The sequence below is a fragment of the Eutrigla gurnardus genome, assembly GCF_963514095.1.
Source record: "Eutrigla gurnardus genome assembly, chromosome: 14".
In the NCBI taxonomy this organism is placed as follows: Eukaryota; Metazoa; Chordata; class Actinopteri; order Perciformes; family Triglidae; genus Eutrigla; species Eutrigla gurnardus.
In genome coordinates, this window is record NC_139937.1 from 12,490,734 (window position 1) to 12,513,122 (window position 22,389).

The window sequence follows — 22,389 nt, forward strand, 5'->3', positions numbered from 1 at the left end:
TGAGGGAACCAATGCGATGCTAACTTCCGGGTTAAAAAAATGTCATCCCTGCAGCACTGTAGGTGGTTGAAAAAACATGAAAACCTGCTAATAATAGGAGATAGACTCCTTGCCTATTGTAATCATTCCTAATAAAGACAAAAGCCAGATATTAATGAGTGTTGGTGGGTTCTTCGTCCAGTGGGAAAGGGGCTTTACTGACATGATCCTGGAAATATGTCTTGTGATGTTAGCTCAATATAGCTGTTAGCCTATTAGTTGTTACTGTAGTAAAGATTAGCCTCGCACCAATTTGTAATCATCTTTATTTTCTTCCTGAATACAAATATAAATATGTTGTTTTTTGTATTGTTTTTTTTGCTAAATCACAATTTCAATTTTTAACCATACAAAGACCTTTGGTTGGGAATCACTTGCATGTGTATTTCACGAGTGAATTCCTGATAATATATTAAAAATAAATAAATTGTATTAAATGAAAGACTACAGAACATTTAATTAAAATGGTTTCCAAAAAATGTCAGTGGAGTCTTCATCATTGCCATGAATGCCATGAATTATGACAAGGTTTGACCACTTGCCACACCTTAGCATAATTCCATTGTTGATATTTTAGATTTTTTAACAAAATGGAGATTACACCAGCGGGCGTCATTGAATAAGGATTCTCATTACAAAGTTCATTCAGTAGCTCCTTGGGACTTTTTGATCATAACACTGTGATATTTAATATATTACCAATATTTTTCTTGAGGCTTTGTTGGTCCATCATCCCAGTTTTAATGGGGAAACAGTTGAAGATTGCAAGAAGTGCATGCCTTGTGTTAAGAAGCAGGTGTGTCTCTCTCCAGTGTCTTGCAAAAGGGTCTGTATATTGGGGGCTGCTGCCAAGGGAAGTCCTCATTCATGCAACTACCTAACGAGTCCCTCAGGCCCAGACTGAAACCAGTAGTGCAGCAGACTAACACCATTACCATGACAAAGGTCTGTGGTCGGATGCAGTACGATAAAGGCATGGTACAGATAAAAAAAAAAAAAAAGCACCCCCTTAGTTCACGCACTCTCGTTGGGGGACAGACTAAAGCTCTGCAAAGTGTTGGAGCTTGATAAGACATGCCTGAGTGTCTTACATGTCAGTTCCCAAGGAAACAGTGGCTTTACAAAATGTAACATGGAAAAATATTTCTAAACAAAGAAGAACGTCTTCTGCTGATGAATGTTTTCTCTTCCTGAAAATGGTGATTGGTAAGTTTCTTCAAAGGTCATACAGGTTCAAACAGATCGTATTTTGTCTTTTGGCACTTTTAAACCATACCAACAAATAATGGCTCAAACATTGTCAGGACAATAGAACAATACTACGTCAATGGACCATATAACTCAATCAACCTAAAACATTTTTTACTTAACAATAAAAACATCAAACTCTTGATCCCTTTGTGAAATTGATTCACAGCTCATTGAAGAAGGTGCAGTCACCCTTCACTAAGGACATTTAAATAAATTATTACTGCACCATCTCGCTGCATTATGGAGCTGTAACATGTTCCTGTTTTGTGCTAGAATAGTTTTCAGTTGATGCTGTACAATAGATTAAGCTCAATGAATATGTTTCTTATCTAAAGGCTGAATTTATTATTTAAATGCCAACGGACAACAATTCACAAACAAAATATCACTGTTCCATTGTTCCATTGTATGGATAAGCAATATTCAGAATAAAAGTGAACTGATAGATACATCTGATTGGTTGAGTTATACTTGATGAGAGGATCCTAAGCACAAGCTGTTTAATGGTCAATTAGAGAAGGTCACCATTAGCACACTTGCTGACCTACCGTCATCACAAATACATACACGTGTTAGTATTTTGATCAAAGCTCTTTATTTGGCATTTTAACCAACCCTGTCATGTCTGGCTGTAGCATTAACTGACAAATCTGTACAAATATTGGTAGTACATGACAAAGTCTACAGTTGGTATTCAATAAATGTCTCCATAGTCACATCTGAGCGCTCTTACAATAAAGATCCTGCTTTTCTTTTTTTCTGCCCCCTTGCCCCATCCTCCCATACGGGTCTAATGTCTTTTCAGCGTGTGTGCTCATGTGTGCAGTGGGCCTCCAGTGCCAAGCACTTCTCTAGCATGGCTGTCCGGGCCGAGCACAATGGAATCTGATTCACCAGTCCCTCTGTCCCCCTGTGGCCTAAAGAAGTCTCCCTGCAGGAGTGAAGGAGGACCACCTCAGTATCCATCGGAGTATGTTGGATTTTTAAAAACATCCAGTCCCTGTTCCTTTGGCAAGTCACAATGACACAGTAACTCTGCTGAGTGCAATGATGCCGCCACCAACTTCAGTCTATTTAGATTCCAGACACCTAATACATCATCTTTTTAATAATCAACTTCAACTACTAGTGTAATGATGCCTCCCACCGGTCTTCATGGGTTATGAAAGTGGCGGGGCTTAATATAGGAGTTATTACTTTTTATGAGTGATACCTTTTCATCACAGATTGTGCTGACCAAATTTGAAATGGCTCTGATTTAATCTGTAGGAGGAGTTTGTGAAAGTACAGAGCCTGAACTTAAAGGGGTAGCGGCATCTCTGCATACTGAACCCAGCAAACCATTGACATAACTTTGTTCAGGTGTCCACTTACTTCTTATTACTTATAAGTGTGGCACCCCTGAGAGGGAATGGCCACATTAATATTATTTTGTATAACGTGTTATGGGACACTTTCATTAATATATGTATTTATTTTCATTCATTTTATTTAAATATAGAGTACCATATGAAAAGGGTCATTTTATTTTGAAAAGCAGTGGGGCGGAACATTTGTGGTTGCTCCAGGTGTTCGGGGGGTACGGTAAAGGAGCCCCACCTTCCGCTGCTACCTCAGACACGTTCTGGAGGAAAACAGAGATGCATGGTGTCTTCATTACTCCGCTCTTCACCTGCTTTTACAGGTCGGTAAACGGTGTGAGAACCGGAAAATGTTGTTTGTGTTGTCGCCTTGTATCCATGCTAATGTTAACAAGAGAGTTTAAGAAGGTTTGCTTGAGTTATTTACGAGTAAAATGCACTAGAAACGGGAGAAATTTCCAGAGCGGCCGCCATTACGGCCCGAGTTAGTTCAGGTCAAGTGCTCGTTAATGAGAGTCTGTGCCCTTTATACACTCTAAAAAAAACCACGGGTTATGTTTTGTATCTTTTTTATTGAAATTTATTTTTGTTAATGTGAATATTTACAGTTATATTTAAAAGTGACTGAGTTTATTAGCTAGTGTAGCACAAACACTATGAGCACTTCCGTGTAGCTAACAGATGCTTTTAAAGGGTTATTCCAACATGCTGGATTTTCATGATACACTGTGGATAGTGATTTCTACCAGTAAAATACTGAATTAGACAAACATGTGATGTATTTACTGAAACTGTTTATTGAATATAACTGTGTAGGAGAAGAAATGATTAGAGAAACTGAAATAGCTTAAAGAGAACATATTTCACTGAGGTTGTGGAATAGTTGAATGTAAATGACTAGGAACTAAGAACCAGCTGAATTGCATAGTGAAAACTTGTGTAGTGTTTACATAGCTTTTATTTTGTGTAAAATAAATCAGACTCAGACACGTTCTGGAGGAAAACAGAGACGCATGGTGTCTTCATTACTCCGCTCTTCACCTGCTTTTACAGGTAACATATTTGTCACCACGGTCCTCATCCTTGGGACCCGTAACCTAAGCATCATACAATATTGTGTTAGTCAAGTCAAGTTAAACTGAGGGGAAAGTCGTCCTGGAGGATGTGTTTGCCAATTTCCTTGATGAGCTCCAAGAGCAGAAGGAGGACAACAGTTGGAGCCACGACAGAGATCAGAGGCACTAGATTGCCAAAAGTATTAGCTCACCTGCCTTGACTCGTATATGAACTTAAGTGACATCCCATTCTTAATCCATAGGGTTTAATATGACATCTGTGGCACACGTGGCACAATGCAGTCAGACAAGTACCGTTCTCCTGGCAACTGCCAAACCCAAACTCGTCCATCAGAGCTCCTGACAGCGACCCATTCTTGCACAATATTCATAGAAAAAGTCTGCATGCTAGGTGCTTTCTTTTATACACCTGTGGCCATGGAAGTGATGGGAACACCTGATTCCAATTATTTGGATGGGTGAGTGAATACTTTTGGCAAGATAGTGTATTTTCCCTCAAAGCCCAGCTGGATGAGACTCAGGCTAACAGCAGGGATACAGAGTATCTGCAATCCCAAATTGGAAAGATCTGCCCGATGCTCAAAAAGACCTCAGGCAGCAGAATTCCAAAACCAAAGACCTGCAAGTCCAACTGGACCAGATGGAGGTAGAGAAAGAGACCCATCAAAAAGATTTGCAATCAACATGGAGCTCTCTGCTGAAAAGGACTCTGGTCCAGTGGTCATATGCAACCTTGAGATGACCATTCATTACCTGAGGGAGCAGCTGAAAGACACAGCAGAGTTTAAGGCTCGCTCAAGAGCTTTGGCGAGCACTCTCAAGTTTGAGAGGGTTCAAGTTCAGGAGGAGCTGAAGAATCAACTGGGAAAGACGGAGGAAGCTCTCTAAAAAAAGGAGGAGTTCTGAAAACAGAAGCCAGAAGGAGGAGTTCCAGAACTGTCCCAGTTCCAGGCTTCCCATCAAGCCCAGCTTGAGAAACAGACAGTGGAGACAAGGAAGGTCACAGTCGCAGCAGGCCTGAACAAGGCACAAGATCTGCTGGAGACTGAGCGGCTCCACTTTCAGCAGGAGAACAACAGCCTCCAATGTGGCTCAGCTTGATGAGAAAAACAAAGAAACAACACCCTCGTGGCTGCTCTGGAGAAGGCTGAGCAGCAGTTTGAGAGCCATCGCATCAAGTGGCAAGAGGACAAGTCCTTCCTCCTTCAGGTCATGCTCTTCTAATGCCCGGCTCCAGAAAGTGAACACACACAAAGACACACACACACACACACACACACACACACACACACACACACACACACATATATTTGTCCTTGTATACTTGTGATGATTTATCTTAACCCCTTAACAGCACTTTGGAAAGGCCTTTGAGGGTTAAGAGGGTTAAGTTTACACTTGAAGTGATTTCACTTTTCAAATAGTGCCATCATTAGGGTTGGCTTGTGCAGTTTTGAGTTTAATGTCTCAATAACTACATGAGATTTTGGCGCAACATTTATGTTCTGTACAGGATAAACTCTCCTGGCACCATCTCCAATTAAAATATATTTGTCTCCAAAACTTGTGTTTGTGATACCCAAATACCTGCAAAAATGATGACTTTCCCATCAGCCTCTGCTGTACTACAAGTTTAATGCAAATATGCAGAAATTGGCATGCTAAGCTAAGATGGTGAACATAGTAAACATACTGTAACACCTGCACAGCATCGGAATGTTAGCATTGCCATTGACAACATGTACAGTTTAAAGCGTGTGCCACTAGCCACGAGCTCTGCTGCAGGATCATATTATTGATAAGATGAGATAAGTTATGATAAGAGTGTAAAAGTCCAGTTAGAATGATAAAGATCACATAAGAAAATATAATAATAATGGGGTATGGTAAAACGGACAAATAGTGAAAGGCAGAGAGACAACAGAAGGCAGACATGCGTAACCTCAACTAACCCTGGGATCCAGAGGAGGCAGCCTCATCTCCATACTCTTCAGCCACTGTCTCAGTGCTATGATTTGACCTCTGAACTCACACTGCCATTGACTCAAGTCCTCCATGTCACTCCTAAAACAGAGAGGGGTGTAAGGAGTTAAATAGAAAAGCTTTTACAAAGGAATATCTTAAACATAAAGTCAGTGAAATGGAACACATTTTTCAGATGCAGTGACACAGAATGGATCAGTTTTTTTTACTCACTCTGTAGTGAGGTAATATGACCCTGAATACATTGCATTTGGATTCTTAATGAAAAGTAGTGATGGGTGAAGGTAAGCAAAATATGTTTTGCATTATTACAGTTGACAGTTGCTTATATCATATTTACAGCCAGGTTGCTTCCTTCTCCTTTTTTGTCATCTTTTTTCCTCATTTATTTGGGAAGGTGGTCCTCGGAAATGTTGCCCCAATCAGAAGTGGACCTTAAGTTACACAAGGTTGAGAACCGCTGATCTAAATCAAGCCAAATACATTAAAATAATCACTGTATTATTAATTGGATAGATCCATTGTACCTATTCATTACATACATTACATATTTGTGTACTAACCGAAGCTATTGGTTGATTTTGTACTATCATCAGTTATTATTGTATTATTATTATTATTAATGTGTATTTGTGGGATACTGTAGGACCCTGAGGTGCAAATGCCCACTTTAGGGATGACATTTGAAAGATTGCGAGGGCAGGAAGCAGAAAATTGGGGAAACAGGCACAAAAGCAAAGCCATGGCCCGTACTGCGGCAGGAAGAGGACAAGAAAGCCTTCAAGAACTGTTATTCTTGTCAAAGGATAAACCAGGGGGCTTCATTAGGGAGGCATCTGCTCTCTCTCAGTACGTCCACTGGGCTGGAACCTTAGTTTTCTTGTTTCAGTATGTTTCAATTAGATGTTTTACACTGTTTGCTCACTTCACAAGTCATAGCTCTGCCTTTGTGCTGCTGGCAAATTGCAGACGCACCGGTCTACAAAGCCGATACAATTGAGCAACTGTCGTCGCAAGCTGCATGCTTTCTTTTATTCTGACTGTGGCCACTTTGAATCAAGATCACTTTGACTACAAAAATATGCTTCAAAGTTGTACATGTGTGACAGTTAGTGATTATACTGGATATAATTTGAGTATTTCTTTAAGGATGGGCATTTAATTTACAAATGTCATAATTATCAGTTGATCAGCTACTGTGGCAAGAATGAATGACAATGAGCATACCCATATCTCTGATTCTGTGATGTAGGTGTTGGTTGTCCAAATAAAGCACTTCCTTTATCGTGCTGCAGAGAGAAAATATACAAACAAATCCTTTTACTTGTGTTTCTTACTTTCATGGCATTTTCAGCTGCATGAGCCAACACTCTTCAGTCAACAGTTCTCTACTGTATACAAAGTGTGATGATGCTGAAGTGATGAAGTGTTTGTATAAACTCTGCTTTCTGTGTTCATACCTCTGTGTCTCCAGGCTCAGATGCAGGGAGAGCTGGGAGGGAAAGGGTCAGATCAGAGTAGTCAAGGGAGCTGGGTGAAGAATTCTGGGAGGTGAATGCCCCATTCCTTCTGTTGGCAGGGTCCTCCATCAAACCCAGTGGCTAATGTTGGCACATAGAGCAAAATATACATGCATCTGGTATAAAGGAATTGGGTTTAACTCCACATTTTACCAGTAATGTACAGTGAGCAGTGTTTTGCATTGATGGTCTTAATGGTATTTCCTTTAAACCAGATCAGAAGAAGGGGCCTTCAAACACCTAGTCAGACCCTCATTTATCTGACAAATACATAATCATAGTAAGAGCAGACCTCAGTGGGTTCAGAATATGATCACTTGTGGAGCAGGTGTTGGACAAAGCAGCTGTGTTTCACCTGATTCACTGGCCTCCATGGGGCTATGTCTCTGATGACTGTAGGGCCGTCTAACACTGCCCCCATGCTGTCAACTACTGGCATTTCCAGAGGGAATATTCATACACCTGAAAAGCTACTGTTGATTTAACAATAATTATCCAACAAAGACAGAGGAAGTGGTGAAGAAGGTGGATATCAGAAAACCATGGTATTTCTCTTCACACACACTATGTTCAAGACATATAGCTATTGAATTTATTTGTATATTTCTCCTACAATAACATATAGAGGGTAATTACCACTATAAAACTGACTGTCACCAACACTAGTAGATCACTATTTACCCACTGACTGACTGAACTCTTCATACCCTAATGTGGGATTTAAAGTCTATGGCTATGTCTGAGTTTGCCAGAATTACTTACTGACACCGTTAGCCCCTTTACTACGTGTTAACAAGCTTCATCATTATGAGCTAAAGTTACCGCTGCAAGTTTTGCAAGTCATTTCGAAGAGAAAAATGTTAGCAAGTACCGTTAGACGTTGGCTTCACATTCATTTTAAAATGCCCAAAACACGTTTGAAACCATTATTCTTAGTCAGAGTTGAATCACAAACCTTTAACCCTCCACAACAAGCTAGCTAGCCAGCACACGTCAACATTAGCAACTATTAAACCAAACATGCTAGCCAATGGTACGTTACTGAACCGTTTGAAACAAGTTTGGATGGGTTAAAGTCTTCCAAGCTGCGTGTGCTTCTACGTGATGTGAATATGGGGGGTGTTCACAGCGTCTCCGCAACATCACTGAGAGCAGTCCAGTCATAATACTGTCGTCCATTCGCTACTGTTTGAACGTTGTTGCGACCCTGAACGTCACTTGGGCTTTTCCGATCGCAGCGTTATCTGTTTAAAGTTTTTAGGTATCCTTTATTCTCAGCTGAAGAATTATCCGGAGTGCTGAAATAAACTTACCACGGCATTTGAATAGTTTTTGCCTAATTTTCCAAGCCGCTCTACACCTGTTGTGTTTTAGCGTTGTAATTTAACATGGAAGGATGGAAACGAGCATTATTATTTTCATTTTGTGTGTAACTTAAGACAGCAGCACTGAAAAGCATGCCCTACTCTCAAAATAGCTTCACAAGCAAAGGTATTGATGTATGAATGACAGAAGGGCCTCTTCAGAGCACATTTATTTACATCATAGTGTTAATCTGCAGAACATACAACAGAATCAACTCACCACATCATCCAAAGGCAAAATCGGCCCCACAAGCAAAACAAAGCACTTCGTTTGTGAATTGATATATTTGCTAAACATTTTAATCGGCACAGCTACATCTGCAGTTGTCTTTATTTGACATTAACAAGCTTCCCCAAAATAATTTGAAAGAATAGTAAAACATGCAAGGCATATTCATGATATATGAAAAACACTTGATGAAAAACAAAAAAGATTTACAGAGGTCAAACACACAAGAGATACATAACAGAAATACTTGCTGTGGAAAAATAACTATAAGCGAAATAAAGCTTCAATCTATTGTTCAGTTTTCAAAACAAAAAAAAGATGTGGCAAAATGTCAACTCAATTGAATTAATTTGATATTATACATACATTCATGCAATGGTGCTGTATCAAACAAGTCAATGTATATTTTTAGCACTTGGGTAGGAGTGGAGAGAGAGAGAGAGAGAGAGAGAGAGAGAGAGAGAGAGAGAGAGAGAGAGAGAGAGAGAGAGAGAGAGAGAGAGAACAAAAATATACTCAGTGGACTTAAAAGAAGCTGTGCTACTCCCCCATTGCAGCTAATTCAAATTTAAATGAAATAATACACATGCAAATGTGTGTATGATTTGGGGTTGTTCCCTAAAAGAATCAGAATATGACAACACAAATCACTATTAGCATTCAAGTAATAAATATATGAAAAAAAGGTAATGAATGAAGAGTAGGTATCCCAAGATGGTTTCAGGTTGACCCAGCCTCAGCTTTCTTCAAATGTGATGTGCAATGGAAGAAAGGACATACTCAATGGCAGGTCTAGAAATGAAAGAAAAATAACTGAATGAAAAAATTAAAAAGAAAACTGAACCATGCAGCAGGAAACAAATGGAAATTACATAAAAAATGCAAAACAAATCTTGATGAAACGTGACTGCATCTTGTGCCAATTAAATGTCATGTTTTCAAAGACAGTTATGAAAAGTACCTGTGTAATAGCGTGAGGATGACAGGGACTCACAAATCCATCCAAGTTGAGGGTATCGTATGTGCCGGCCATCTGAGTTTCTCTGTTCATGGTTTGGAATATGAGGGACTGAGACAGCTGTCAAAAACAAGATGATACAAAAAAAAACTGTCAACTGGCAGTAATGATATTCTTGAATAGAAATAGTTCACTAGTGGCATCACTGAGGTAGGGTGTGGGATAGGGAAAACATTGCATAAATAAATGGCATGACCTAGGCTCTGAGATCCAAATCAACTGAAGAACTCAGACACAAAACAACACAATGAAAAGAAAAAAAATAATGATGATAATGAATCATTTCAACTTACAATAACCAACATAACAGGATGCAGGTCTGTATGGGAGAGCAGGATCAAGTCTGACATCATCTTGGGATTAACCAGGAACACTTGAATAGTGGTAAATAAACAGTATATAATCTAAAACTTGGGAGTGCATAAAATAATGGTGTAATGGGCCCAAATGATGCAAAAGTCCACTGAATATAAATGGGCATAAGTACAAAATAATGACGGATGTGAAACTGATTTCAGAATGGTCTGCATAATTTTAATTCTGGCACGTCTTTTCACGGTTGTATTCCTTTAGTGTCTCACTTTGTAGTGTCTGATGAGTGTATTCCTACTGGATATATTATTTAATTACCCAGCACACATTTAAAACAACACAAAATCTGTCCATACTCTATACAAACATTCAGAAATGTGAAGGCATCTATGTATTTTAGAATCTGTTAAATACATTAGAACTAAGTTGACATACATTCGCTCATTAAGTAGGACTGTCAAAAAAGATATAAAATAGACACATATCCTAGAATTTCAAAGGAACACTGGAAAAATATCTCTGTTTGACATACGTACAGTATATATTAGTTTCAGAAATCACAAGCATACAACTTTTTAACAAGTGTAAAATGGAAACTATAAAGTCACTTAAAAAAAGCAGAAACCATGCTTTGCTTTGAAAAAATATAAACTGACAGAGAAATTAGTACTAAAGAGAAAATAACATTTTATATATCTAGCAATGACTGCTTATGTCTCCATATATGAGGCATATGTTTAGAAATCTATAATATATGGAAAATAACAATAGCCTTGACCACATGCAGGGTAGAATAAATAAATAATATATTCTTTGTTACTGTAACTATTTTTTCCTATGAAAAATGCAACTGTTAAGTGCATTAGTATTGTTGGTTGTTAGACACTTGGGCTATTGTTAGGAACAGAACTAGCTAATCAGAATCTGCGGCTGTAGCCACTTGAAGAGGATGTGAAGGAGGAGGATGAGAAGTTCGTGCTGAAGCCAGCATCAATGCTGCCTCTCCGGGAGCCAGTTCGGGATCCGGTCCTTGAGCCACTCCGGGAGCCATAGGCAGATCCAGGGCCACTGACGTTGTAGGGACTATATAGGCCTTTGCTGGATTGTGAGGAGGCCTCCAGAAGTCTTAGGCTGGTTCCTTCCTCAACCATGCTTTTGTCCATGGCATCTTTGAAGGATATTTTCAGTTTGGTTTTTGGACATGTTAGATATTTAGAATAAGTACCGACATCTCTCAGTTTCTGGGCTGTGCGGGCATCAATTGAGCCCTTCTTGATGGATTCATCTATTGTTACTCTGCTTGTGACATCAGGCTCAATAAGTCCACCAGTCAGATATTGGACCTCCAGGAAACGCTGCCCAGCTTCATAATACAACCAGCCTTTCTTTAGAGCCTGGGAGGCAGACATCTTGACTTTAGTTCTGGGGTCTTCAAAGCCAATGAATGCTTTTTGAGCCAGGTTGAGGCGATCAACCATGATTTTATCCACAAGGCCTTTTTCTGTAGCATCAGTGACAGAGAATCTCTCTCCAGTTGTGGGATCAATTATTCCCCCTGTGCAGGCTTGGGCCTCTAACAATCTTTGGCCAGTGATGTTGTCTACCAGGTTTCTGTGTATGGCCTCAGTGACAGAGACCTTTTCCAGCGTGTCTATGTCCAATATTCCAGCTATGGGGACAGTCTCCTCTGCTGGGTCATTCCATATGACTGCAGGAACTTTAATGGAAGGTATGGGGCTCATGGGAGAGGAGTAGGTGGAACCAGTGGTGGAACCAAAGGAGGATGAGCGTGAGCGAAAGCCTCCCATGTTTCCAGAAAGCATGTCAGCAAATTCAGTGATGGATAGGTTTCCAGATCGGTATGTATCAAGGGCATTCTGGTCAATGAGGCCACGTGAAAGTGCATCATCAACATCATACTGTCTCCCTGACCTCCTGTCAATGATAATGGATTTGACAGTACCATCAGAGGAGGTCATTGTGATCTCTTCCCATTCACACTCCTGCTCAGCGAGCTCTAGGTAGGTTTGATGGTCAATGAGTCCCTTCCTGTAGGCCTCATACACAGTCATTTCTTTACCAGTCTCTGGGTCTACAATGACAACTCTGCGTTTCCGAACAGAGGATTTGGAGGAGGTCTTCCTTTCCTTCTTCTTTTCTTTCAACAGCAGGAGCATCAGCCCTGTGTCGGGATCAGTGATGCACCTCTCCATGAGCTGGAGGTAGGTTAGGTTTTCCTCAGTGTTGGGATCAAAGAAGCCTTTGGTGTCATCAGATGGATCTGTCAAGATCTCATTCATTTCCTCATCAAAGAAGCCACGTTTGTAGGCCACCTCAACTGGCAGACGATGACTTTCTTCTGGGTCAATGATTCCACCTGTGGCAATCTGGGCTTCCAGGAGACGTATACCATGATCTTTCAAGATGAGGCCCTTTTGCATGGCCTGGAAGAGGGAGATCGTCTTTCCTGAATAAGGATCTCTGTATCCTGTCACTGCACGTTCAGCAGAGAGGAGCTTGTCTTTGAATTCAGGTCCAACAATTCCCATTTTCACTGCTTCATTGACGGTCAATTTGAGGTTTTTGATGGGATCAATGACATATCCTGTGGACGCCTGTGCCTCAAGGAGTTCAAATGCTGTGCCTGGCCTAATCATGTTCTTCTTCATGGCCTGGTAAATTGAGAGACGTTCCTTTGTGGACTCTAAAAATACACCAGCAATACAGCTTGTGCCCTCAAGGTACCTTGATAGGATATTGCTGAGCTCCTCCACTGTAATAAGACCTGCATTCAGTTGATTGACAGTCTCCTGGTCAACAATTTGTGAACAAAGCAACTCCTCAATTGTGATCTGTTTCCTCAGACCCTTGAACATCAGCCTCTTTTCTCCCAGGGAGAGTAGGTGCAACCCACCATCTAACTTGCATCTCTTGAGCAGCTGTGCATATGACACTTCCTCTTCAGTGACAGGGTCAATAAATCCTTTAACACTGTCAGTCAGCCTCTCATTGGTTTCTTTGTTGATGTAACCTCTTTGCGTGGCAATGTCTGCAGGCAGGTGGAACTGGAATTCTGGATCAATGATACCACCAGTAGCAGTTTGTGCCCCTAACATTTTCAGAGCATAATCCTCTGGAACAAGATCTTTCTTCATGGCCTGGAAAAGAGATATGATTTTCCCACTGTATGGATCTTTGTATCCTGTGACTGCTCTCTCAGCTGACAGAAGTTTATCATGGATCTCAGGGCCGACAACACCCTTACGGACAGCTTCGTCAACCGTGAGCGTTTCATTTTTAACCGGATCAACAATGAATCCTGTAGCAGCTTGTGCTTCAAGGAGGCTGAGGGCTACTTCTGGTTTGAGAAAACCTCTCTTCATTGCTTGGTATATGCTTATCTTGGCGCTTGCGTCTGTTTTGACCCCAGCAACACAGCCTGTACCATAGAGATACTGTTTCACACTAGTCATCTCCATTATGTTTCGGATGTCCCTCTTGCCCTGTTTAAGGAGGTTGTATGTCTCCAAGTCAATGATGCGGGCATTGTAGAGCTCCTCAATCGTTATTCTTCTCCTTATAGTCTGATATGACAATGGGCTATCATTTCTGATGATTTCTCTCTGTTCCATGATCTCAATTATAATGATGATCATCCGCTCTTTAGTGATTTGACCAGAGCGATATTGATCCATTAATCTCTGCCTCTCTTGCTCAGGAAGTAAATTTGAGTTCAGGACTTCCCATAGGCTCCCTGATTTATCAGCAAGGCCCTCGATTGGAATGTCAATCTGTGTGTCACTCAGGTCACTCTGTGTCTGTTCCTCTGTGTAGAGGTATGTCTTCTCTACAACAGTTGGAGATTGAGGCTTGGATAGTGGAAGGATGTACAGGCCTGTCTCTGGATCTTTGTTACACTTGTCTTTAAGCTGTCTGTAGGTAACATTCTCATCTGTTTCTGGGTCTGAGAAAGCCTTGTTATCATCAGACGGTTCAGATAGAGTCTTGGCCATTTCTTTGCTGAAAATGTTCTTCTGATATGCAACATCAGTTGGCACACGGAGGCTGCTTACAGGGTCAATGATTCCTCCACTAACCATCTGTGCCTCCATCAGTGGCATGGCATGCTCTTTCAGGATGAGATCTTTTTGCACTGCTTCATAGAGGGAGATTTTGTTGCCTGTGAATGGATCTTTATAGCCAGTGACAGCCTTTTCTGCGGAGAGAAGTTTTTCATGTAGCTCTGGACCAACAAGACCTGACTTCACTGCCTCATCTACTGTCAGGCATTGGTTCCTCACTGGATCGACAAGGAAACCAGTGGCAGCCTGGGCCTCAAGAAGTGAAAGACCTGTGTTGTGTCTGAGGAGTGTTTTCTTCATAGCCTGATAAATGCTTACTGTCTCTTTGGTTGGCTCCAGGTAGATGCCAGCGATGCTATCAGAGCCCTGGAGATATTTATTGACATTGGGATTCTCACTGACTTGTTGAGGTGTCTTTTTGCCTTGTTGAATAAGGGCAAAGGTTGGTTTGTCTATGATTTTGGAATCATAGAGATAGGCTGCTGGGACAGGAGCTCTAAGGCCCTTAAAGCTGGTCTGTTCTTGTTTCTTGGCCTCTTTCTCATCTACAATTGTGATGACAATCTTGATTATCTTTTCAATTGTAACCTTTCCTGACCTAAACTGTCTGAGCAGGTCAAGCCTTATTTCCTCAGTGAGATACTCAGAGTTGATTATGTCCCAGATTGTCATCTTCCTGCCCTTAAATGGTCCAGATTCAACTTCCACAGTTGCTTGAGTCATAGCCTCCTTTGTCTGGGCATCCGTGTATGTTGGCTCCTCCTTGGCATTAATTGCTTCATCAGAAAGGGGCAGAAACTGGAGACCAGTTTTCTCATCAGTGACACATCTTTTGAAGAGCTGCGAGTATGTGACATTTTCTTTTGTGTTGGGGTCAAAGAAGCATTTAGTTTCATCAGTGGGACTGTTCAGAATCTGTTTCATTTCATCATCAAAATAATTTCTCTTGCAGGCCACATCATGAGGAATACGAAGGCTCTTTACTGGATCAATGATACCACCAGTTGTCATTTGGGCATCGAGCAGTCGGATTCCTTGTTCTTTAGGTATGAGGTCTTTTTGCATTGCCTGGAAAAGGGATACAGTCTTTCCAGTATAAGGATCTTTGTAACCTGTAACAGCTCGCTCTGCAGAGAGGAGTTTTTCATGCAGCTCAGGACCAACAACACCTGCTTTGACAGCTTCATCAACAGTGTACTTCTGATTCTGTACAGGGTCAACCACGTAACCTGTTCCTGCTTGAGCTTCAAGCATATTCAAGGCCAGCTGTGCCCTCATCATGTCTTTCCTCATAGCTTGATAGAAGGACATTGTCTCATTTGAAGAGTTGATAACTACACCTGCAATGGAGTTTGTACCCTTCAGTGCTTTGTGAACAGGCTCCATTTCAGACACCTCTTTGACCGTTTTATTGCCCTTGTGCAATTTGTTGTATAGGTCTTTATCAATGATTTTGGATTCCAGGAGTTCATTGGCAGGGACAGGTACTCTCAGACCATCAAAGGTAATCTCATTCTTCTTCTCTTTTTCCTCTGCCATTGTAATAACAATCTTAATGATTTTTTCGATTGTGATTTTGCCTGTCTTGTATTGACGGAGAAGGTCCTTCTTCTGGTCCTCAGTGAAGTACTCAGAATTTATTATTTCCCAAATGGTGACAGTCTTTCCCTTGAATCGTCCAAATGGCACAGAAACAGTTGTTTTGCTGAACACATCCTTGGTTTCCTCCTCTGTGTATATACGTGAGCACTGAGCAGCTTTGTCTGTGATTGGCAGGAGCAGCAGACTGGTGTCAGGGTCTGTAGTGCATCTCGCCATCAGCTCAGAATATGTCAAAGGTTCCTGAGTGCTGGGGTCAAAGTATCCCTTTGTGTCATCTGAAGGTTTCACCATAATCTTATTCATTTCAACATCATACTGTCCCTGTTTGTAGGCTATTTCATTGGGAATACGGTGACTATTAATAGGGTCCACAATGCCACCAGTTGCAAGCTGAGCCTCAAGTACTCTGATGGCATGATCACGTTCGATCAGACCCTTCTTCATAGCTTCAAAGACAGAGATCTTCCCACCAGTGTATGGATCTTTGTAGCCAATAACTGCTCTCTCTGCTGAAAGCATTTTGTTGTGCAGTTCAGGGCCAATTAAGTCTTCCTTGACAGCCTCATTAACAGAAAGTTTCTGGTTCTTAATAGGATCTAAAATGTAACCTGTGGCTGCTTGGGCTTCAAGAAGGATCATGGCTGTGCCTGGAGTAATCTTCTTCTCTTTTGATGCTTGGTAGATTGACATTTTTTGATTAGTTGGTGTCAAAACACCAGCAATGCAGTTCTTTCCTTTAAGAGTTGTTTTTAGTTTTTCAGTCTCACCAAGCACCTGAACAGTGGTTTTGCCCTTTTTTAGCTTGTCAAACTCCTTCTTCGACAAAAGGCCGACATCATGAAGTCTGCTTGCAGGTACCTTATCACAGATGCCATCAAAAGCCAAGGGATCTGGTTTCTTCTCCACACTGTCTACCACATCACCAGCATTTTGGCCATTGTAAACATTCTTAGTTGTCTCAACCATTGTAACATGGATGAGCTCTTTGTCAGGGACCTGGTCTTTCTGTGCTTCCTCAAGCTGCTGCAGCTTGTCACGCAATTTCTGGTTCTCTTCTGCAAGAATCCTTTCCTGCTCTAGTCTCTTCTGCTCCAGTTCCTGCATTTCTTTTTGCTTGTTAAGCATCTCTTTCTCAGCCTCTTTTTGTTTATTGAGGGCCTCATCCATGGTAGCGTGGAGCTTTTTCTTCTCCTCCTCCATTTGCTGTCTCTGGCGTTCCTGTTCATCTTTTAGAGCTTTGGCCTTTTTAACCTCCTCTTCAAACTGGCTCTCCAGCCTCTTCTTCTCATCTTCAATGAGCTTCTCCTTCTTCAAAAGCATCTCCTTCTCTGTCAGGAATGTCTGCTCGAGCATTGTCTTCTCATGCTCTATTTGTTTCTGCTGGGCGTCAGCCATCTGATAAAGAAACAGAAAACACAAGTTACAATTGGTATACAGGTGGGACACATACCTTTTGTAATATTTAAATTTTGATTTTGTTTATTCTATTTTATTTTATTTTATTTGAATGGTTATGATTTTTACAATGCAGTCTGCTTATGGAGATAAAATGTATCCCTAATTTAAGTTATATATGTGCTTTTCAGCATTTGTTTAAGAGGATAATCATTTAAATTTGATTGTGCAGTATTTTTTATCAGATGTTCTTTTTCTCTAGCATCCTTGGGTAAAGATATAAAATGAACAATGTTGTATATGTGTACATGTTTTGTATTTACTCCTATATTAAAAGGACACATGTCCAGAAAAAACACAAGAATTACTTTTCCGTTAAACAATTTAGGAATCATTTTCATTCTTTAACAGTTCTTGGTGACAATTCTCAAAGTTACTGTAGTGAGCCAACTCAGCCTGTTTCACAATTATATTATATATTTTGTCAGATTATTTGAATTGGCAGGCTGACAATAAGCTAAAGGCTAACGATAGGTTAACAGCATATATTTGCAATCACATCTAAATCTTGTGATCAATGTTAAAATGAACCAATGAAACCTGACTTAAGTTTATTTTACAAATCCATTGACATATTTGTCTCTGTTGGCAGCATTTGTGTCTCTGTGTTTGATTGTGTTTTCTCTATTCGAATATGTTTTTTTTTTTTTGTATTTGCAGGATTTATTTTCTAACTACTGCACATGTGTTGTCAAATTGGTGAAGATGTTTTCTTTTTTGCTTTGTTTTTGTATGTGTTTTCTTTTGTTGAGCTCTCAGGGCCACTATAGTATTCTGTGTTACAAATCAGTTAAGAATACACAGTAAGATTTAGATAATGATGAACTAGATTTTGAGAATTGTATTTTTTATAAATATGAAAGGTTTACAATCTGACAAACATGCTTCCAATTATTGGGTGGTATACTATAGCAAGGTCTGTTGCATGTCGTGTGTGTCCATTGATGCACACCATTGCATGCCATGGTCATGTCAGATGGTATGGTGATATATCAGTATCAATGTTGGTGACAGAGTTTTGCTTGCCTGAATAATAAGAATACATATATCTGATGGGGTAGAGGCCTGTTTGGAGGAGTCTGCATATTTTAACCTAGCATTCGCAATGAATACTCGGCATTGTTTTGTTTTTTGTACCGGGCTTTGTTACAAATGGGACTGTAGGTAAGATGTCTTTTTCTATGCCACTAATTTGTACCATGAGCACTTTGGCTGGATTGCTAATGGGATATCATGATTTTAATTATTTCAGTCTGACATAAAATGATATGAAATATATATGGGATTTTTGAGTTTGAAAGGGAAAGGTATATGCAGCACATCTCAAAATTAAGAAACATTCCAGGAGATGAGTGGACATTCAGGATATGATCTGCATGAGCACAGTGCACTGTAAAAAAGCAATTCAAATCATATTTAAAGACAAATGTATGGTTTTATGATTAGTATATTCAGAGAAAGGAATAGAGGAAATTGAATAAAGTGTGTTAGTTTTCAGATAGAGTTAACAATGACATACGCTGCTCTGTTATGCCATTTTTGACACAATACCTCTTTAGACTTATTTTGAAGTTCCTCTGCTTCCTTTTTCAGTCTAGCCTTCTCCCTCTCTAGGTCTGCGATTGCGTGGCGTAAATCGCCAGCCTCTTTGCTGGTATTTAGTCTCTCGACTTCCAGTTTTTCCACTACGGTCATTTTCTCTTTGGTTGCTATCTCGGTCTCATGAAGACGGGCAGCAATCATGTCGGCTTGTTTCTTGAATTTCTTTGCCTCCTCCTCAGCTTTAGCCTGGCCTTCACTAAGCTGAGAAACCTGAAGTTTGAGTTTTTCAGCTTCAGCCACAATCTCCAGTTGCCTTTTCCTCTCTGCTTCAAGTGACTTCTGGTATTCCTCCGTTTCGTCATCGAGACGCTGCTGCATTAGCTGTTTATCCTCCAGCAGCTTTTGTGCCTGTTCCTGAGCCAAGTCCTTCTGTCTTTGGAGCATCTCTGCCTCAGCTCTGAGTTTAGATGCCTCCTGGATGGCCTGCATTTTCTCTTTGAGCATCTTCTCTGCAAGAGCTCGTTGTTGATTGAGATCTTCTTCTGCAATCTTCCTCAAGCGTGCCGCCTCTTGGGATTCCACACTAAGTCGAGCGGCATCCTCTGCAAGCCGTTTCATATTTTCAGCCTCCTCTGCAAGGAATTTCTGTGTGCTGTCTTTGTCTCTCTTGATGAGGCGTTGATTTTCCTCCTCAATTCTGGTTTTCAGTTTGAGTAGCTCCTCCATCTGGACCTTGACTTTGAACAGCTCCTCCTCTACCTGGCCCCTTTGTTTGACAGCATCATCGACCTCATCCTTCAATCGCTGCAGCTCGTCATCCAGGAGAGATTTCTGTTTATCGGTATCGTCGAGCTTGAGTTTAACCTTTGTGAGCTCTTGCTCCACTTGGAACTTCTGCTTCAGCGTTTGCTCCGCCAACTTTTTGTGCTTCGCCATTTCAGCATCGGCCTGTTGCTTCTGCTTGAGTGCTGAACTTTCTGCTTGTGCTAGTTTAGCAGCTTCAAACTCAGCTTCCTTCCTCAGCCGCTCAGCATCCTCCTGAGCTTTGGCCTGGTTTGAAGCTTCTTGCTCAGCAGCTGCCTTTTGTCGTTCTGCCTCCTCTGCTTGTTGACGAAGCAGAGCTGCCTCCCGCTCCGCCTTCTCCTTAGCGGCCTCTGCCTCCTTGGCAAGCTTCTTTGCTTTCTCAAACTCTTCCTTGAGCTTCTTCTTCGTGATGCTGTCTTCCTTCTGTTGAGCGAGGACACTTTGGACTTGCTGCTCAGCTGCACTGCATTTCTGGGCCGCTTGTTGGGCTGCGACAATCTGTTTTTCTGCCTCGACATCGGCCTCCTCTTTCTGCTTTCTGGCCTCTTCTGCCTTCTTTTTCAGACGATCGAGCTCTTCTTGGGCGGCCTTGCGTTGCCTGGCTGCTTCTTGCTCCGCAGCAGCGATCTTCTTCACCTTATCCTCTGCTTCCCGCCTCCTCCTCTCCTCCTCAAGGGCAAGCTTCCTTAGTTTCTCCGCCTCCTCCTCTGCTCTTAGTTTGCTTTGTTGAGTTTCCTCCGCAATGTTCTTCAGTTTGTTTAGTTCCAGCTCCAGATCAAGTTTTCCAGATGAAGCCTTTTCAAAGTTGAGCTTCAGAATTCGGATTTCTTCTTCGACAACTCGCCTCTGTTTCAGTGTGTCGTCCACAATTGCCTTTTGTCTTTCCATTTCGGCCAAGGATGACTTTTTGAGTAGGACGATCTTCTCCTCTATCTCTTGCTTATGCTGGTTGGCCTGGTCTTCAAGAGCTTTCCTCTGATAGGCCTCATCCTCAGCGTGCCGCCGGAGCCTTTCATTTTCCGCCTCCTTCTCTTTGAGGGCAATTTCAGCCTCCGTTTTTAAACGAGTGGCGTCGCTGATTGCAGCCAGCTTCTCTTTGAGAATCCTCTCGGCCTCCGCTCTCTGACGAGCTGCCTCTTCCTCAGCAATCTGCCTCTGATGCTTGGCCTCCTCTGCGATGGCTCGTAGCTTACTTGCCTCCTCAGCCACGTCCCTCATCCTGCTGGCTTCAGCCTCTAGAAGTTGTTTGCTCCTCTCTGTGTTGGACATGGACTCTTTTTCTGCCTTGGACTTAAACTTTTCGAGAACATCCATTTCACTCCTCACCTTGGCCAGCTCATCCTTCAGCTGTTCCCTCTGTTGTTGCACTGCAATCACTTCATTCTTCAGGCGGTAAAGTTCTTCTTCAAGGAGAGTTCTCTGCTGTTCTGCATTGTCAAAGTCTGCCCGGAGTCGTATCAGTTCCTGTTCTGCGGTGAGTTTCTGCTGAGCTGTGCTCTCTGCTACCTTCCTCTGCCGCTCAAGTTCTTTCTCAGCCATCTCTTTCTGCTTCAGGGCGGAATCTTCAGCTTTGGCTCTCTTTTTAGCCTCACGCTCAGCCTCCTCCTTTTGCTTCTCAGCATCTTCTTGAGCAAGGCTCTTCTTGTGAGCTTCTTCCTCTGCCTGGAGCCTTAAACGGAGGGCCTCGTTGGCTTTCTGCCTCCACTTCTCAAGCTCTTTTTCTGCCTCTTCTCTGGCTTGTATCGCATCCTCCTGTTGAGTTTTGAGATGTGCCGCTTCTTGTTGCAGCTGAAGGACAGCGCCATGCTCTTGTTTGAGTGATTCTTCCAACTTCGAGGTCTTCTCCACGAAGGAGATGTGTTTACTCTGGAGCTCAGCCGCAGCACTCTTCTGGGCCGCGACATGAGCGACCTTGATTTGTCTCTCCTTTTCAATCTCTGCTTGCTTCACTTGCCTCTCAGCCTCCTCGGCCTGCATCTTGAGGTTTTCTAGGTCTTCCAGAGCTTTTTGTTTTTGCCTCGCAGCTTCTTTCTCCGCCTCAGATTTGCGTTTGAGCTCCTCCTCTGCCATGCGCTTTTTCTGGCTCTCTTCACCGACTTGTTTTTGGAGCTTCTCGGCTTCTTCCTGGGCAGCCTTTCTGAGTTTCTCAGCTTCAGCCGCTCTTTCGCGAAGTTGCGTGAGCTCAGATTCCGCGGACGACTTTTGTTTCAGCGTGGTCTCAAGTTGGATCCTGATTATGTGGATTTCCTCCTCAATCTTGGTCCTGCTGTGAAGAGCCTCATCCACCTGTTGACTTTTGTCCTTGATCTGCTGATCCGAGAGGTTTTTGAGCTCATGCAGTTCCAACTGGATGTTGTGCTTTTGCTTCTCTGCATCTAGAGCAGCAATTTCTCTCTTGCTCACTTCTTCCTGCATTCTGAGCTTCAGCTCTTGAGCCTCATTCTCAGCTTTGGCAATGGCCTTCGCGTGAGCTGCAGCTAACTGCTTCTGTTTGTCTAACTCGGCCTGCATCTCGGCCATTTTTTTCTGCTCTTCCGCTTTGAGTTTCTTTGCAGCTTTCTGCATTAGTGGAAGCAAATGGTAAAGAAAGGATTATAATTGAGCATGACATGTTAAAGGTAGCACTTTACATTAACCATCTTAAAACGGTGCAGATTAAGATTGGAATTACAATAGTAATCGCACTGGAATAAGAGCAATTTAATGTAATGTATTACCCGGGCAATGTTAATGTTAAAAGTTAGCTCAGGG

The 22,389-nt window shown here is 41.8% G+C and overlaps 1 protein-coding gene across 16 annotated transcripts in view; it reads right to left on the minus strand.

The window, feature by feature from the left end:
* Positions 1-8,746: 8,746 nt before the first annotated feature.
* plecb (plectin b) overlaps positions 8,747-22,389 on the minus strand; it is a 111,233-nt gene continuing 97,590 nt past the window's right edge. For 15 of the 16 annotated variants that reach the window (XM_084027247.1, XM_084027246.1, XM_084027245.1 and 12 more), the window contains 4 exons: positions 18,844-22,197; positions 10,135-17,232; positions 9,785-9,901; positions 8,747-9,615 (listed from right to left, as the gene is read on the minus strand). In XM_084027247.1, coding sequence (XP_083883373.1) covers positions 11,071-17,232; positions 18,844-22,197 — 9,516 coding nt within the window. In that variant the 3' untranslated portion in view covers positions 8,747-9,615; positions 9,785-9,901; positions 10,135-11,070. The remainder of the gene's footprint in view (positions 9,616-9,784; positions 9,902-10,134; positions 17,233-18,843; positions 22,198-22,389) is intronic. The other variant, XM_084027248.1, reaches the window with a different exon arrangement.